This window comes from Glandiceps talaboti, chromosome 18 (genome assembly GCF_964340395.1).
Source record: "Glandiceps talaboti chromosome 18, keGlaTala1.1, whole genome shotgun sequence".
NCBI classification, from domain to species: domain Eukaryota; kingdom Metazoa; phylum Hemichordata; class Enteropneusta; family Spengelidae; genus Glandiceps; species Glandiceps talaboti.
In genome coordinates, this window is record NC_135566.1 from 14365551 (window position 1) to 14385000 (window position 19450).

Consider the following 19450-nt stretch of genomic DNA (forward strand, 5'->3'; position numbering starts at 1 on the left):
AACACAAGGTTAGTTTGGTTTTTTTTTTTTACAAATAATGACATAATGCTTAATACAGTCACTGATAATGCGCAGACATGTGAAATAATACATTTTCTTATTCAACATCTCTGCCGCATGGATCAAACACAAAACTATTTATGTGTGTTCACAGTGAGATAAAATGTAACATTTCACGTGCCTTCGGGTCTATCAGCGTCTGTATTTTGTCTGTGTAAGTTGTTACAAAAAAAACGACGTGTGAGCTCTAAAAGAATCGTGTCGCCTAATCGAAACTCTAGAGTCATTCTGGTTTGGTAGTAATACTGTATTCTTTTTTTTTGCTGATTGACACAGGGAAGTATGTATGCTTCATATCTTTACGACGCTATGTATCTGTACGCATTAGCCGCAAACAAGACTCTTGACATGGGTGGTGATCTGCGAAATGGTTCTTTGATGTTTCAGAATATGAAAGGCTTTAGGTTTAGAGGTAAGAACCTTCGAGCTATCGTCGTACTAGCAGGATCATTTCTTCATATTTTTAAGTCATCCTTTCTGTTGAATCATGTTTAATATCAGCTTTCTGTTTAAAATCGTCTTTATCATGACAACACCTGCAGCCAAATTCAAATATGCATCCTATTGAGCACAATATAAAGCACCTATTTTCTATTTCCGAGAAGGACATAACCTTGAGACACCATCTGCCATGGAATACGTGACTGTTATATTTTGTTATATCCCCTCAGGTAAATCGGGCGATGTAGTTATTAACGATGATGTCGAACGAGAACCTATTGGTTGGATAAGAGATTTAAGACCCAGTGGTCATTTTGAAAAAATCATTGAAGTTCAAGTAAATGAAGACGGCACAAAGGTAACATTCCCTCTGTATGATCCACAAGTATCTAAGATTGATTCAATAACCAAGAGCCGTAAATTTAAATTAAATTAAGTGTTTACACCTATCGCATGCCATTTATACAGGTGGCACGACAGTCATTAACATGGTATATCAACTTATACAGGTGGTTAGACCTATGATACAACATTCATTAACATAGTATATCAACTTATACAGGTGGTTAGACCGATGACACGAGTCATTAACATAGTATATCAACTTATACAGGTGGTTAGATCTATGACACGACAGTTACCTATATAGAAAATCATCTTATACAGTTGCTTATACCTTATGACACAACATTCATTTTACGAAAACAAAACATATTGGCACTTTTGAATTAGCATTGATTTAATTGTCCATTCATGCTTAGAATAGAATTCATTACTTCATAAACTGTGGCAGTGTTTCCATGGAAATTGGGGGCGTCATGATGGGTGAATGGTTATAGTGGACGGCTTGGAATCTACCGTTTGCAGGTTCAAGTCCCGTCGCTGCCGCGTGTTTCTGAATGGCTAAAGTCCTAGGGCAAGACTTGAACCAAGATAGTGCTCATATCAACCCAGCTGTATAATTTAGGTATTTTAGGGACCTGGTATAGATTTTAGGTCCTTGCTAGGGATAGGGATAATGATAACTTGACCCTCACGAAAAAAGGGAATTACCTATGAGGCTATCGAGTTTAAAAAAATTTAAAGTGTTGTATGTAAATAGGTTTCCAAAGTTTCCGACTTTTTGCCTGCAAATGACGTAGTTTTCATAGGGGATTAAAGATATATGTCACATTTTTGACAAAAGTACGATATTAATAGTGAAAAATTTATTTTTTTGGAAATCTGCGATGAGCATTTTGCTTCGGGGGTCTTCGGAAAATTGCGTCACTGCCGGAACACGATCGCGGCGTCCATTTTTTTAACCATGCCTGAACGTTGCCTGGTAGGGCAACGTCAACGATTGAGTCTACACTGATTTTCTCAAAAAAGATTTGGAAGTTCTAATCAGCTTGCTTCTTTTCAACATACAGAAAAAAAATAGTTGAACAGCTTTTTCATTTTTTCTGGCCTAATGTCGTATCTTTCAAAGTAGTTGCCGAAAAGATGTCACGTTCAAAGTAAACAAAATTGGATGGTGCTTTCTCAAATAAGTAACACAACAAAATAATCATTTTCTTTACCCAACTCCCAAAACTGTTATGGCCTCGTTTATGTCGGAACCCAAGGTGAACTCAGTGAATTCTCCTTGTCATTATCACTGATTATAATAGAAATTGAAGTTTAGATTTTGATGTCGAAGGTACAGCTCTGTTTACAAATTCAAGGCCATTCTTTCCATAGCAAATTGTCGCTTCAAAATGAATTGCGGAAAAACGCTAGTGTCAGTGTGCAATAAAATAATTATATCAAACAACATTTTAACCAATTGAAAGACAACATCGAACACAATTATTGAAAGTGGATCTTCAAAGAGTGGATCTTAAACTGCGTACCTAGTTTAATAGTCTTTCAGGGCCACCAAATATTCCGAAAAGAGGTCTGCCGTTTTATCAGTAAATGTTTCAATATAAGGAACAAGATGTAAATGAGACCGAGCGCATCTTCGGAGTCACTGCATGCAGCATAGCAGGCGACCTCACGTTGAACGACTTTTCCGTCTTTTTTTTGAGTTTCACTCGCTGACATGATAATTGCGACTCGCTATCTTCAAATGAAGGAGATTTTCAAGACGACTCTGTTACTCGCGGAAAATGCACAGTGCATGTGCGCAGTTCTTTTGTACTTTCCCGCACCAAGAAATTTTAATTTGCTGCAAAAAGTTACAATTTTTAACTGGACACATTTTTATTCAAAGTTAAGCCAGCGATATAAGATACATATAAGCCAGGAATCAGCAGTGTACAGTCACTTTAGTGAACTATTCATTTAAATCGCGCATGCTGGGAATCGTCACGTAAATAACGATTGTAATAGCATCGCTATGTATAGTAGCTTTTTTTCTTTCTTTTTTCCAAAATCTCAGGGGGGTAGCTGCCCCCCCCCCCCTTGCCCCCCCCCCGCAGGCTACGGTACTGATAAGTTTCCAAACGTTTTCAATGATGTCTTAGTACTGCACAACTCTCAAACTCACGAAAAACGATCGTGAATGATAAGGTGCTGCGTCCTGTGTACTACATATTACGACACTGGCAACGATGACGTTTCTTTTGTTGGCTGTGATTACGAGTCCTAATGTTGAATTGCATTGAAAGTTATTTCACCAGATAAGAAACATAAATTACACTTTCAAAGAACATACTAGTATAACGTTACGAGCTGGTACCACATAATGGGGATTTTTACTTGCGATAGCAACGTCTGTATTGGGTGCTCTAGCGGTAGACCTCGCCCTGCTACCCTGGAAGGCAGTGTATGCGTAGTGCTCACCGTCAATAAATTATTTGGCCGTTCCTGAACTGTCCTGATTTTTTCTGGTAATGATGATTTCACAAAACCCTTTAAAGATTGACAACCGATCAGACCTTCAACTACATAGACGTTCTCATGAAATATATGAATGGTGGTTCAAACACAGTTAGCGTACGTACACACACTGTGTAGTCAGGTAGTCAGTAAGTAAGTGTCAATGGGATAACTACTTTCGAAATTTCGACCCAATTTTTTCCTTCATCTGCTAATTTAAAATATCTACTTTTTATTATCATAACTTACTGTCAGTATTATTTAGTCTGTCGACAATAACATCATCAACGACCATCTGCAGGTGGGGATTGTTGTTTGGCTGTAGTTGTGGTTGTGGTAGTGGTTCATACATATATGGTACAATACAAGCATCCCCCACTACCACATCTTCTTCGTCATCATTAGTACTGCATGTATTATTGTCATTGTCAATTTCGACTTCTAAATAGTAGAACGTGGTTCCACTAGAATCGCTATCGCTTGTTATGTAATCGGAAGTTCGTTCCGGTTGTGACGTCATGAAATACATAAACAACTTCGGCAATTTCCGGAATTTTTCCAAAAAAAATCAATTTTTCGTAATTAATATCGTACTTTTGTCAAAAATGTCACACAAATCTTTAATCACCTATGAAAACTACGTCATTTCCAGGCAAAAAGTCGGAAACTTTGGAAACCTATTTACGTTGAATTACGAATATATCATATACGTGTTGAAAATGGGCATTGAAGGGGAAGCAATTTAGATGCATTGTTAGAAAACCTGCGATGAATACACCATCTTGTTATTTTAAAAAAAATCGCCAAGGGCAATACTATTATCGATCAGTGCACACCTACACATTGCATTGAAGGCCATACTTTATATATATTAACTAAGAGTGAAACAGAATGTATAACATATATAAAATGACGGTGAATGACTTCTGTCGTTATATGCTGTACCGTGTAATAATCGACTGTAGAGGTGGACGGTAATATTGCTGAAAATGATTAAATGGTTTATCTCTGTTCAAGTAGACTGACGAAAGCTATTCTGTACAAACATATACATAATATCATATTTAGCCGAGGGTTGCAGGGGTCACTAAGCTTCTCATTAATTATTACTTATGATCATTTATCACATTATTACAGCAAATGGTAACGATTAATGAACCCTTGTGGGGCGAAAATCGGATTGAAGCACCTAGAGACATGCCGGAATGTGGATTTTTTGATGAATTGTGTCCACCAACGTTAGGTAAATATGTAAACAGATGTTTCATTGTCTTAGGTGCATTGTTTGAACAAAGACTTGTCTCTCCAATAAAATTTGCATATATTATTTTCTAACACTAGAGGTCTCTAATGCCACCTTACATATTTCCTTGGAAAGAAGAAAAGTTAGACTATTAAAATTAGTTGAATATTGTTGATTTGAGAATATGCCACACGTGTTAAAACTATTAGGTCTCTGACAATAATTCCACTGTGTTACGCACGTGACCAAAGTCAAAGTAAAACAACATTGAACCTTTAACTAGCACTCAGAATGGCACGCTGTATTTTCAAAGGTTTACTACAAATAACGTTATTACTATGTTCATTACTATTAAGTAATCCACAAACCACAACTGGTCAGTGCGATACACGTGTTACACCTAATCAAATATTTTTCTCCATAATGATGCATATTAATATTGCCAAAGAATATTGCAGGACAAAGATAAGTACCTTTTACTTGAATAATATATTGATTACACGCCCTGTCACCAATAGCTGGTAAAATGACATGCTCAATTTCCTGTTAGTTATAGGTCAAGTCAGAGGCCATTTACTGAAAATAATCGGACACTTTTGGATAAAACTCCAATATTTTGTCCGAGGCGCAGCCGAGACATAGAACCCTGGGAGTCAGCTTTGGAACGTTCATGAGAACCTCAGTGTTAGACAATTTCCTATTAAAACCATGTCGAGTAGTTCAACATTAATGCAACTACTGAAATTTAATTAGCAAATAACGATCTACCATCTTCAAAGCAACTAGTGAACTATTATCTTGTTTAGCATACATCCGTCCTCCTTTGAGGTAAAACTTAGCGAATGTCACAGAACATTACATTTTTGCATTGAACTGAAGAATATTCTGTGACATGGACCAACAAATAGAAGGACGGTTTTACCTTTAATACCTCTGAACTCCTCACTACAAGGGACATTCATTCTTTCCTTTACATGACATTTTAATAATGTCTGTGTATTTTTTTGAATTATAATTCTGCCTTGGAAGGAATGAATACTGAAGCAGTCTAGTCTAATGTCAATTGGTTTGATATATTCATAGCCCACACTGTGCCTGCAGTGCATGGCGAAAACATCATACTGTGTACATACGCATGCTCCAATCAAAACTTGAGACACCAGTACTGTCAATCAGACAACTATTACTGTCATAACACAAGTTTGTCATTAAGAAAATGACGGTCAAAATATAAAAACTAGCCGTCTATTGCTGAATATGTTGCTTTCAATTTCACGAAACGGTGGTTCTTTCCAGGTCATTGAGCTAAAAAATGATCAGATTACATGATACAAATAATACGTGTAACGATTTATAAACAAAAAAATCAAATCTCAACATCAATCATTTATTGAAAATACGAAATTATTTTCTCATAATTTAATCATAAGAAAAAATCATTTCTTAATCATTTCTCTAAAGAAAAGAAACAGAAAAGCGAATCGAAGTTGTTCACTTCTGTTCTGCAAATGTGTTGAATAACATGGGAGATAATCATGTTAAAGTTGAAATCTGTCACTCTACGCAATGAATGGGTGTGATGTATTAAGGTTGAGATGCAGGTTCGTTAGCTCATTTTTCCTCCATCACATTTCACAGTAAAGACAAGATAAATATACCATTTTTTTCATTAATTATGTCGAGTCTTTGTATGAAGTTGTGGTTTCTGTGGTGATTTTTTACATTTTTAACCATATTATTGATCTGTACCCAAAAACTGTGTTTTTTGACGATTTTCACTTAAAGCTATTTAACTTTTACAAACAGTTGAATATAGTCCTCTTTTCGACTTCAAATGAAAGCTATGTACATAAACAAAAAAACGTTCCTCCGGATTTTTTATTTTGTCCCTCATTGTCTTGTTATAATCATCCAAAGTTGTATTTTTGTGTTTTTTGCATAAATTACCGCTTTTCACACTTCTCAACGCAATATCTCTTGATTCCCTCAAAAACTAAACAATCCGGAGGAACGTTTTTTCGACACACTGTCTCCGAGTATTGTCTCCAAATTTGACGCAGCTGGGACGTTCTGACGCAAAGTTAAATAGCTTTGAACTTCACACAGTATACAAAATAAAGAACGTAGAAAAATGCTAATTAACACAATTGGACTCCTTCCGCCCGACAAAAGCTTTCAAATTCGACAGACATTGCAACAGCTGTTTTCTGTGACTTGCAAATATGTTACTCAATCCTTGCCATTTGGTTGTGTACGTTGCTTTGCTACAGACATGAAGAAAATCGGGTATTTTAGGAGGGTCATGAAATGCTACAGATAGAAACGTGTTTGTTTCCCGCGATAAAGGTGTCAAGTCATCTATTATTCATCTACGGGTGGAGACTTTGGTTTAATCTTTTAATACGGTACGCGTGCCGTTCTCGAGTATACTTTCTGGTTTGGATTCGAAGCTCTTGCTCTACGCAGTTGGTGTTCGTGTTTTGATTCGAATATGGGCTACGTTCCATATTCCTGCTCATGTATTAGGCATTGCTACGTTGTTGGTGTTTCGTTGAAGACACACAATAAAAAAAGTTAATCCTTTCCCTGAAATCAAATTTCCACACCACGACACCGTACGACATCGGGAATGTTATACAAATTGTAAGGAGTGTTACAAAACTACGGTATAAATAATGGTACTTGAACTCACGTCAACAGTTTTTCTTCCACTGCGAGTGACGTTTTATGATACTCGGAGTCGTAGTAGACATTACCTCATTTATTTAAACTACTTGTACCTTCAAAATCTCCGTTTTATAACTTTAATAGCCTTGAGGATCGCTCGGTGCCAAATTCTTTGCCGTTTACGTTCAGACAGCGTCATCGTAGACGCAAATAAACAACGCAACGCACGTATACTACTACAGTACATGTGACTCGGTGTCGACGTGTCTCGAAAGTTCACGAAGGATCGAGCCGTGATAAGCCGATCGTTAGAGTGTGGTTGCCACACTCAATTTATAGGACCTTAACCCTAATAATATAATATAGTATGTGAAGAGGACGTTGTCAAAATCCACCAACGCGAAAGTTCAAAGCTAGTCTACGGCCACGTTCTGTGAATCTTTCGTCATTCTACTAATTTTTTGATGAAACTAGCCAAACTAGCACAGAGCAAGACTAGCTATACTATGACGTCATGATTGATAAAGGCAAAGGTCAATCGCGGCGTGCGCCATCCGCACGTGCCCAAACAACACTTTTTACAGTTGAAGTAAGGGAATTTCGCTTTGTGGAATGAGAAAAAATATTGTGACCATATGTTTTTTTTCTATTTGTTGTGCTTTTTGTTTTGTTTTCAAGTGTCTGCGACATATTCATAAACATCACAGTGCATACAGTGCATGGCGAAAACATCATATCATCTACCTACGCATGCTCCAATTAAAACTTGAGACACTTGTACTGTCAATCAGACAACTATTATTGTCATAACACATGTTTGTCATTAAAAAGATGATGGTCAAAATATAGAAACCAGCCGTCTATTGCTGAATCTGTTACTTTGAGTTTCACGAAACCGGTGGTTCTTTCCAGATCATTGAGGCAAAAACATGATCAGATTAATGACATGTCTTCACGCTGGTCACTGCTGTTTGTGAGCGAATGTGAGCGATGGTCGAATAGCATGGGAGATAATCCTGTTAAAGTTGAAATCTTTCACTCTAACAACAAATCACACCACTTGGGATCAGTAGTTATTCATATTGGGGAGGTCAAACGCCCCCTCAAAGTCCAATTTAAAGAGCACAACCGTGAAATTAGACAAGATTACTTAAGTTTGGGAACACTGCAACACTATACCGGCTATAATGTTTCCTGAGATAATACTAGGGTTAAAGCCTGAAAACAGAAAAAGTTTCAATGTAAAATATATATGAAGTTAAAGAAGCCATTTAAGCAGACAGCGGAGACGCATCATGTATAGAGACCAATGATACCAATAATTATCAATCTATAGGAATATTATTTGGCCAATTTTGGACGCATAATTAACATCATTTTAAAATTAGCATCATTGCTTGATCAAGGTCGGTATTAAAACCGGATCTCAACCTCACAATCGTTTCAAGTTTACCGCTCCAAAATGACTCCACTGTTATAATGATCATCATAAATGGCATTGTCTTTATACTTGTTTTACAGATAGAAACATGATTATTACAATCACGATCCTTGTCCTGATTCTCGTTACTAGCATTGTAGCAGTCTTCTACTTTGTGTACCGGTGAGTTATAATTACTTCAGATGTTAACTTATTTCTCTAAAATATCAATATAACGGATTTTCCAAAAGCATTTCGTTCAATTCCTTTTAGCCCGTAGTGACAACTCTGTAGTAGGCAGTCTAATTTACAGTGTAACGTAAGATGTGTTGAAGTCTTTTAAAATCGAACGCCCAAGGTGCACGCTGTGTGCGTTGCTGAAATTGTGAAAACAGTTCGGATTCTTAGAGTCTATCTATCTCTCTCTCTCTTTCGGTACCTTGTTGGATTGTGACGGAAACAGTTATCTGCTTTATAGAAGTAAAGAAAAACTTGTCAATACTATGTACCGAGGCAAATATTTTTCTCCGAAAGGAACAGATTGAATTGATTCGAATACATCAGAACATGCTGTGTGCTAGATTGTCTGACCCCCACACTTATTGAGTGCCTTGCCACTTTCCATTTCAGAGGTCTGTTAACATTTCGCGCCGACTTTTTTTTCATTTCAGTTAAGGTAATAATTACACGTCAAGCCGATATTTCCATTTCAAAACACGACCTAGAAATGGTTAAATTTCCAAAACTCCTTATTAATCTTATGTTCAATAAACTATAATGTAATATGCTAGCTATGGTATTGTATGGTTGGTTGGTTGGTTTAATTACTACCAAACCAGAGAGACTATAGACTTTCAATTAGGCTGCACGATGGCTTTCTCTCTAAGACTTTTTTTAACATTTCGCACAACGTTTTTTGTTACAAATTACACAAACTCCAGACACTGATAGCGCGCACGCACAGAATGTTACATTTTATTTCACTGTGAATATAAGTAAACAGTTTTGTGTTTTGATCTTCCTTGTTGACACAAATGTTGATTTGTATTCACGGCAGTGAGATAAAATGTATCATTTTATACACTTGCGCACTATCACACTATCAGTGGCAGCAGTTTATTTTTTTGTAATTCGTGGCAAAGGAACATCCGTCTAATTGAAACTCTGGTTTGGTAGTATGTGCCCCATGTGGACTGTATCAATACATGAATTTAAAGAAAATAATAGAATGCCAAAACGACAAATCCAACCCTACAGGCTTAAAAAAAAACACGGAAGAATATAAATACAAATTTTAAATAACATGTGAAATGATGACTCATTTGTAAGTGGTCATTTTTCATTCAATTAAATACCTAATATGTAACATTTGCGGTAGTATGTTTTCTGTTAAAAGGGGGAGCTACGTTGAAGCTATTAGTCCATCTGCCTAGCAATTTACTAAAATGTATATTTGCAAGAATCACGATGCAATTTAATGTGTGTATATATCGAAATACACGTAATAGGGAATATGAATTGTGGTCTGAGGGAAAGGTCTCGACAGGATGTCAAAATGGCTTCGAGCAATAACATCTCGCTAAATCAGATTATCAAATCTCTTCATTTGTCATAGAAATCTAATTATATTGAAGTAGACAAAGAGAAACTCTATACTCCTGAGAGTATTTAACCCAGTCACAGGACAGTCATATATTTCTTACAAATGTATGTTATTCGACACTTTTCATTAGTCACTGTAATTTCCTTTTGTAATTAATGACTTCAACGTACCTTTTAATGGTCACATATACATGAACTGAATTCTGAAGAGAGCGTGGGATTATATTCGTCTATTCTTTTTCAAAACGCCCCAGACAATTTTTTTGGGGTGGGGTGGGGGGACACGTTTTAATGAATCTAATGCCTTTGACTGTCATTTCAGGCGTAAGAAACGTGAAGAAGAGTTGTATAACATGTTATGGAAAGTCAATTATTCCGATATCGTATTCAATAAAAACCGTAGACATGGAAGTCTGGTAAGTTGAAACTGTCTGTCTGTCTGTCTGTCTGCCTGCCTGTCTGCCTGTCTGTCTCTATGCATCCTTTAATGCATGACTGCATGCATGCATGTGGGTGGTTTGTGTATGTATGTATGTATGTATGTATGTATGTATGTATGTATGTATGTATGTATGTAGTTGAGTAATAACTGCCAAGGATTTTATGTCATCTGGGAAGTGTTGAACGGTCTTCATCAACAAACCGTGATGGTATTGGATGTTAGGTGTCACGAAGATGTTGCATCTATAAAAAAAACTCTAGTGGTTGAGCAATAATGCTGCTATGACTGTAATACAAAGAAATGCACAAGGAACGAGTGAGACAGTCGTATGTATGTATGTATGTATGTATGTATGTATGTATGTATGTATGTATGTATGTATGTATGTATGTATGTATGTTGACAAGATTATGAATGTCTAGATTTTATGATGGATATTGGTACAAAACTGGTACGCGATATTGCTGTCCTTGTCTTTATGTAAACTCTCCATTGTGTCATTCCTATGAACAATACGGATACACGTAAAACGGCCAATGATCAAAACAAGAGATATCCATCCATACGCATGAATGAATGAATGAATGAATGAATGAATGAATGAATGAATGAATGAATGAATGAATGAATGGATGGATGAATGAAAGAATGAATGAATGAATGAACGAGCGCACGAACAAGTGATTATAAAATACCTTGTTCTTCTTCATAGATAAGTGGGCTCAGTGCCAAAAGTATCAACAGTGTCCGGTCTAACTACAATGTCAGCTTGGGACCAGAACAGACCTTCACGAACATTGGCTTCTACAGGGACAACTTGGTTGCTATTAAACGAATAGAGAAAGATTCCATTACTATCACTCGTGCGATTTTACTCGAGATGAAAGAGGTAACTACGTTATATCGGTGACACGATCTATCAAAATTAACACTTTTATGAAACAAATACATCTCTATATCAGAAACACTGTTTTCTAATTCATAATGAAACTAAATCATAATATAACAAATTATAATATACAAAATGTAAAATGCATGTCTAGCTCTGTAAACATAATGTCGGACATGCTCAGAATGCTTATATGTATAATGTCTATATATAATGTTTAAATATAATGTTTAAATATAATGTTTAAATATAATACTAATATATAATGCTCTAGGCCTAATAAAATAATTATGTGGTTCCGGTTGCACCCAATTTTAGAATTGGTCGGGAAGTTAGATTTTTTCTTCATGTGTGTGTGAGTGTCTACTTCAGGTTTTCCATTGTTTTCCAAATGATCTCTGTGTTGTTTATTTCTTCCTATCAGATGTACAGCCAGTGCAGATTTTTAGAGCAGTGTTATATAATGTCAGTTTCCGCATCCACTATTTCTGGCAACACTTAACAATTTTCGTGATTTTATTTTTTTTCGGCGAATACGTAAAAAATCTAGGTGGGGTCGGGTAACCGGAACCAAACAATTATTTTCTAGGCCTCACATAGTCGTTAATGTATTGGCTTTACATTTTGACTTTAGATATTTTCAAATTGTCATTTCCATTCATTGCTTTATTCTACCACAAATGTCTGATTAATGTTCGTCATAATTATGCATAAGGCATGATTTCCGTTGTATGAATGCCATGATATTACATCAACTCGTGTCATCGATACGGTTAAATGCTTAAGCTTTGTGATAGAAGATAATACAGTGACAATACATAACCATTGTCTCTCCATTGGATGTTTAGATGCGGGAAATGAACCATGGTAATGTTAATTCATTTATCGGTGTCTGTTCGGAGCCTCCAAACATGTGCATACTTATGCAATATTGCACAAAGGGTAGTTTACAGGTAAGCTTTGGTGTGTATGTCTTCCCTTTACACATACACACAGACACACGTACGTACGTACATACATGCATGCATGCATGCATGCATACATACATACATACATACATACATACATACATACATACATACATACGTAGTTCCTAACATATACAATGTTTCTATGTGTGGTACTTTGTTTGCTTCAACACCATCAGAATCAAAAGATGCCAAGTATGAGCAAATAAATGTTGTATAAATTTCGTGCCATATTTTCCAAAATACAGAACAATTGAGACCCCCCGTGTCTCTAATCAACACCACGCCTCTGTCTAGCTTGTATCCGAATTGAAATCCAAAGATACCGCGGATTGCGTACTTATCAATATATCTCCATTTTCTTCAACAGGATATCCTTGAGAATGATGATATTAAATTGGATTGGTTATTCAAGACATCACTATTGTCGGATGTTGTAATGGTAAATATTTGATAACAGTTAATAACACTCGGGTAAAACAGCCACCATGGTGCTCGAATTGACAATATTGGCCTTTGACCTAGTACGATGCAAGGTTCTAAGAAATAAATTCTCAATCATCTGTTCAATAATATGCGTGACTCGCTTGGGGAGTTTAAGTATCCCAAGGGGATCTTTATTTTGGAAGTAAATATGATAATGGTTTCGTAAATGAGAAACACTTTCAATATAAAACACTGCGTTAAGAAAGACACGGTTTGGAAATCTTGTTATATTTCCATCAACTTCACCATCCAGATTTCATGAACTGAAATTTGTACTATAATCTTATCTTACACAAATAAGTATATTTATGTATGCCGTGGAGACTTAGACGAAGAGTTCTAATTTACTATTTGCAGTTATTCAATTTTTTAGTCATGCTTCTAATCTTGTGAAAACATCATACTTATTCATAGATGTGTAATCTGAATCTGATAAGATGCGGCAGATATCTTTCAATCCCTCTCGGGAAAAGACTGTTTAAATGTTACGGGAAATAACCCGAGAGAATGCCGAGGTACTAGGTTTATATTATATTACAGTTCCGTAATTTTCACGTAAACCGATATATATATACATGGCGTCACCAAAAAAATCATTTAATTACCAACTTATAGGGAATGGAATACATTCACAAATCTACGATTGGGTCTCACGGACATCTGAAGTCTTCGAACTGTGTTGTCGACAGCCGTTGGGTACTGAAAATCACTGACTACGCTTTGAATCGTTTCAAGGATGACCATAAAGACATTGGGGAATATGCGCATTATTCGAGTGAGTAGAAACAAGAATCAATGTTCTATTTAAACGTGTTTGAAGTATTGCATCTCCTTTCTTTGCCTAAGGTTCCGTCTTTATCACCTGATGTGTGTTCACTGCCTTACTTATTTCCATGAATGAAAAAGTCTACTGTTACAAATGTTTTGTTACCTGCCGGATAACGTATATGTCTTTTGATTTTAAAAGGCAATTTGCATTTATGTTCCTCAATATGCAGGAAACTCTTCAATGTTTAACATGCATTAGTGTGTAGAGTCGGTTTTAATACATGTGTTGCGAAATTCATCCCTTGACAAATATTAAGCTATAAAACTATGCTGCTGTGATTATGGTGAATTATTCATAGCATGTTTCTTCAAAAGTTCTCATAATAATCAGAATTAGTCAATATTTAGATATTATTCGCCAATACTAAGTCTTTTCTTCATAAGTTCTGCCAAGGCAAATACGAGTGAACTAAGGTACCTGGCCACTACGAGTCGCAATAAAAAAAAAACAGTGAGAAAACCCCATTAGGTCATGAGTATTTTCCGACTATTAAAATGAAGAAAATTATACAATTATCCCTCCCCAGACATCATTTATGACAAATCAGGAAATCATACATTGGCGATTTAGAACGTCTAAACCAATGGCGTAGACTTGAGATGTCGTGACGTAGAACGACGGTATAAAAACACACATTTTTGTTCGAACACGTTCAATTAACTTGGCTTTGTGCGTTGTATCAACTTGTTAAACAGGTGAATGCAGCTTAATATAAGAATGCTATAATATTCTCATATCCATCATCGATCTAGGTATGCTGTGGACTGCTCCTGAATTACTGCGTGATCCTAATCCACCTTTGAATGGTACCAAGAAAGGAGATATTTACAGCTTCGCTATAATCATCAGAGAAACACTGACAAGAAATGGTGGCTTCGACACATTACAACTGACGCCGAAAGGTTCATTTTACTATTAACGCTTCTTTCAAGCATTGGGTTCTCCGTGGTCGTTATCATTTTTTAAAAGATCTCCCCCAAGACATAAAGGACTGCTAGTGTACAAAGCAAAATCCCTGACAACCGTCGTGTGCCCTATCTAGTTCAAATAAAGCACTTCCTGGTTTATCAGAAAAAAATCCCATGCCTTTTTTTTACTAACACATTATCACATATCTGATCGCTATATTTGCAAAATGCAAGCGAATTAAAGGGGCACAAGCTGAGTGTATAAGCTTTCCACTCAAGTAAAAATACTTACATAAAACCTCAAATAAACTTATATATAATGTGTATTCCGATGCATGTCTTCTATTTTATTACAATCGTCCTCTTACACTGTTAGAACAGTTGATTGCATATTACGGATTTCCTGCGTTAATAAATTACGTCATCGGATCCTTTATAAGTTAAATCTCAATACCTGATTTGAGTTCAGTCAAACCAAGTGCAAGTGATCGTTAAGTATGCTTCACCAGGTCGAATGTTTCGAGTACTTTTTATATATTCAGCAATAATATTGATTACACCCCAAAACATATGAACTCAGGCTGTGTGACTTTAAACCTCAAATATGCCGACAATTGCGCTGTTATTGAATATAAATAAAAGGCAGTATTAGTTATCATTATGGTGATGCAAACATCACATTATGACACGTTTTACACACTTCTTAAAATGATTACAATGGAAGCCATTTAAGTAGAAGCAAAGCGTCGTCCGGCTCGACAGATTCTTACTGACTTTTAGCATCGTGTGTCTCAAAAAGATTATAATTAAAATCACGAAATCTGAGACAAAAATGGCGACAAACTCGAAAAAAGATTTTACTAAGACTGCTACATTCTTTCCTCTGGCACATCTAGGTAGACCTTCTAAATGTTCAGTTTTATCTCTCGATGTCACCTGAGTCACAAGAGTTCATATGTTGACGTACATATCGCTTTGAATGTAAAAAAAGAAAGATTATCACCTAAATTTGTACAAAAGTAATGAAGTAGTGCTATTCGTTTGATGTTTCGCCTTCAGATATCATTGAATTGATTCGAAAGGGTGGCGATAAACCTTACAGACCCAGTGTTGTAATCGAATCAGACTCTACTAGCGAACAAAGTGGCTTTGTGAATTTGATGGAAGACTGCTGGGATGAAGAAGCAGACAATAGGCCAACGTTTTGTGATATCAAACGAAAAGTGAAGATGATTACACATGGAAAGTAAGTAACATGAATCAATCACTATTCACGAACTTACAGTAAAGTGAGAGATGTACATAGGCAATACTTACTAACCTATATATACATGCATGCATGCATGCATGCAGACAGACACACACACACACACACACACACACACATACATACATACATACATACATACATACATACATACATACATACATGCACGCACGCACTCATATACGCACAGACAGACAGACAGACAGACAGACAGACAGACAGACAGACATACATACACACACACACATACATACATACATGCATACATACATACATACATACATTCATACCTACCTACCTACCTACCTACATACATACATACATGCATAAATACATACATACATACATACATACATACATACATACATACATATAGTAATCATAGACATATACTAATTCACATGTCCATTTATACGAATGACTGCACATGCATACCGATAGATAACATAACATATAATACAAATTTAATATTAACGAGATTTGAGATGATAAACATATTTTGATAAAATTGAAGATAAAGAAAACAAGTTGTATATGGTATCATAAATGATATCTTCATTTGACTTCTAAGAAAGCAATGGGCGTTGTATAAACGACTTTACGAATACCTGTTAAAAACCTTGAACTGTACATATGACTATGTTACAACTCGTAACGTGCAGGCTGACAAGGCAAGTAGTATGACAGTGTGCACAGAAATTTGAAAGCTGCATTCACATTACATATGTTCACAGGAGTATGAACATTATTGACAACATTCTTAATATGATGGAGATGTATGCAAACAATTTGGAAGAAATAGTTGAGGAAAGAACCCGTCAGCTAATTGAAGAAAAGAAGAAAACTGATCGACTTCTGTACAATATGTTGCCAAAGTAAGTGAGATGTTAGTGCGTGTAGGGCTGCATGCGGCAAAAGACTGACACCTTTTCTAAAATGTCTGTAAATTGACTAAATACTGCAACTTGTGAGCGTTTAAGAAACTCGTCGCCAAATTAGCATATGCTATGCACTACCGTGAAACATTTCAAAGGGATATACCACAAATGAGTGTAAATTTGTAGGACTTGAGATTAGACTGGTCGTATCATAACTTTATTATCGAGACTACAATTAGTATAGCTTAGAGTGAATATGGTATCTTCGGCGACGAATAAAAAGCTAGTCCTTGCAATTTAAGTTACATTTTAAGGTGCTTTTGTATTTTTTGTCGTATCCATCATTTAACCTGTCTTGACCAATTTCCCTTTGGGGGCAGGGTGGGGTGGGGGCAGTGTTGTATGGGTGTGTGAAGGTGTCTACTTGTAAATATAATGTCCATGTGTAACATCATACAAATTGCATATAAACACACAAGAGATATACCAACAAATAAGAATACAATAGATAGATATTTGGTATGAAATCATCTAACCCATCGAATGGATAGCTGATATAATACATACGCTGTACGTGTATTCTTCGTCGGAAATTTGTACAGTTAATGATCGATAGTTTGTGTTTTGATTCTCAGGAGTGTAGCTGATAAGCTTAAAGTTGGGACACGAGCTGACCCCGAGTCTTACGATCACGTCACCATCTTCTTCTCGGATATTGTCGGGTTTACAAGTTTCAGTGCTGAGAGTACACCAATGCAGGTGAGAAATATCAAACTGTCAAAATATGTCGTCAAAATTCATCCTGCTCAGACACAATTAACTTATTTATTCTTGAGGTAGTGTCAAATCTAGGGTAATAGGTGGGATCGCCCCCGCCCCCAGCTCCTGTAAAGGTCTGGGTAATCTATATCAGTCGTATTTACGTCCAGTACTACTATGCTACAGTACTTTACTGCCAATTCCCCTATAAGCTTATTACTAGAGGTGTCCTTCAGTACATTGCACATGTCGTTTTTACCTTTCTCCTTTTTTTTTCTTTTTTTTTACAATTTCTATGCCTCCAATGTTCTTGATTTAATAGTCCATTGTATATCGTCCTGGAATACAAATCGAGCGAATCAGAATGCCACCTAGAAACCAAACTGAAAGTAGAGATGTACAGACCAAGTTTACCATGTTCAATTTCTAAAAACCATTTTTGACAACCAAACTTTTGTGATTTTAGAATGACTCTCCCATTAAAATTATAATCAAGTTATGGGGGTTTTTCATGGTTTTCACTCTGGTGGTAGTAGTTGGAAATAACCATTTACCTTTAAAACTTTCAACGTGGTGGCAGCGATGGGATTAAGTCCTTAAAACCATTGATTCTGGGACTATGTCACTTTCCATGTCTGACAGCACTAAAACCACGTGTTTTGAAACATTCTAATAGAGGGTGGTGTTTTACAGAAAGGAAATTGGGGGACGGTCACTTTTTAGTACAACGGAGTCAGGAGATGATCATGTTTTAGGCAACAGTTCGGGCCTGATTTCCCCAATCCCCTGTAATTAACGATAGCTCTCTAACACTGTTTGCTATTCAACCTGTAGGTGGTGGATTTTCTAAATGATCTGTATTCGATGTTCGATGACACAATCGTCAACTTCAACGTCTACAAGGTTAGTCAAGTTTACCTAGGTGACTAACTACCCCAAATACAAATGTGTTTGAAAACTTGAAAAATGGTTATATTAGTTGCGAAATTAAGTTATAAGCTATTAATTTAATGATTTATTGACTTTTCATAATTCATGTTGGGAAACAATTCTACTCTTTTAGAAGAACTGTTTGCATCGTTAGATTGACGTGGTGAAGAAATCGATTGAGAAATCGATAAAATGTAATAAAGTTGTGACAATTCAAGTTCTGATGGAGTCGTTGACAGAGCCGAAAGACAGTAAGAGCGTAAATGTCGTAGCGTTGTCGTATGAGGGCTAAGTATTTGGCTTTGTAACTTTACGACAGTGAGTGGGGTAGGGCGATTCATTACGTCGACATTGCGTTGGAAAGCCGCCAAATGTATAAAAATTATTTTAACTGAGCAGAAACTAGTCTTTTTTCATTCCAATATATTTCATAACTTTTGTTTAGGTTGAAACGATAGGAGACGCGTACATGGTGGTTTCTGGTTTGCCTCAACGAAATGGTAAACGTCACGCAGGTGAAATAGCCAACATGGCGTTACATTTACTCAGTGAAGTCACCACATTTAAAATACGACACTTACCAGAAAGACAGTTACAACTTCGCGTCGGTATTCACACTGGTGCCTGCGTTGCTGGGATAGTTGGACTTACTATGCCACGATATTGTCTCTTTGGTGATACTGTCAATATGGCGTCGAGAATGGAATCCAATGGACAAGGTAAACGTATAGCAATGACGAGGACTGATCTCTACATCTGTCTTTGAGATCCGATTTCAAGGTTGTCAAATCATAAAAACAATTTTGAAAAAATAATC

At 36.3% G+C, this 19450-nt stretch overlaps 1 protein-coding gene across 1 annotated transcript in view; it reads left to right on the forward strand.

Annotated features, from left to right (window-relative positions):
- LOC144449719 (atrial natriuretic peptide receptor 1-like) overlaps positions 1 to 19450 on the forward strand; it is a 50623-nt gene that overhangs the window by 27252 nt on the left and 3921 nt on the right. The window contains exons 7-21 of the mRNA XM_078140297.1: positions 337 to 472; positions 732 to 859; positions 4483 to 4588; positions 8777 to 8858; positions 10600 to 10693; positions 11432 to 11608; positions 12457 to 12561; positions 12947 to 13018; positions 13678 to 13837; positions 14644 to 14793; positions 15859 to 16045; positions 16801 to 16941; positions 17580 to 17703; positions 18538 to 18606; positions 19079 to 19352. Of these exons, the coding sequence (XP_077996423.1) occupies positions 337 to 472; positions 732 to 859; positions 4483 to 4588; positions 8777 to 8858; positions 10600 to 10693; positions 11432 to 11608; positions 12457 to 12561; positions 12947 to 13018; positions 13678 to 13837; positions 14644 to 14793; positions 15859 to 16045; positions 16801 to 16941; positions 17580 to 17703; positions 18538 to 18606; positions 19079 to 19352 (2005 nt within the window). The remainder of the gene's footprint in view (positions 1 to 336; positions 473 to 731; positions 860 to 4482; positions 4589 to 8776; positions 8859 to 10599; positions 10694 to 11431; positions 11609 to 12456; positions 12562 to 12946; positions 13019 to 13677; positions 13838 to 14643; positions 14794 to 15858; positions 16046 to 16800; positions 16942 to 17579; positions 17704 to 18537; positions 18607 to 19078; positions 19353 to 19450) is intronic.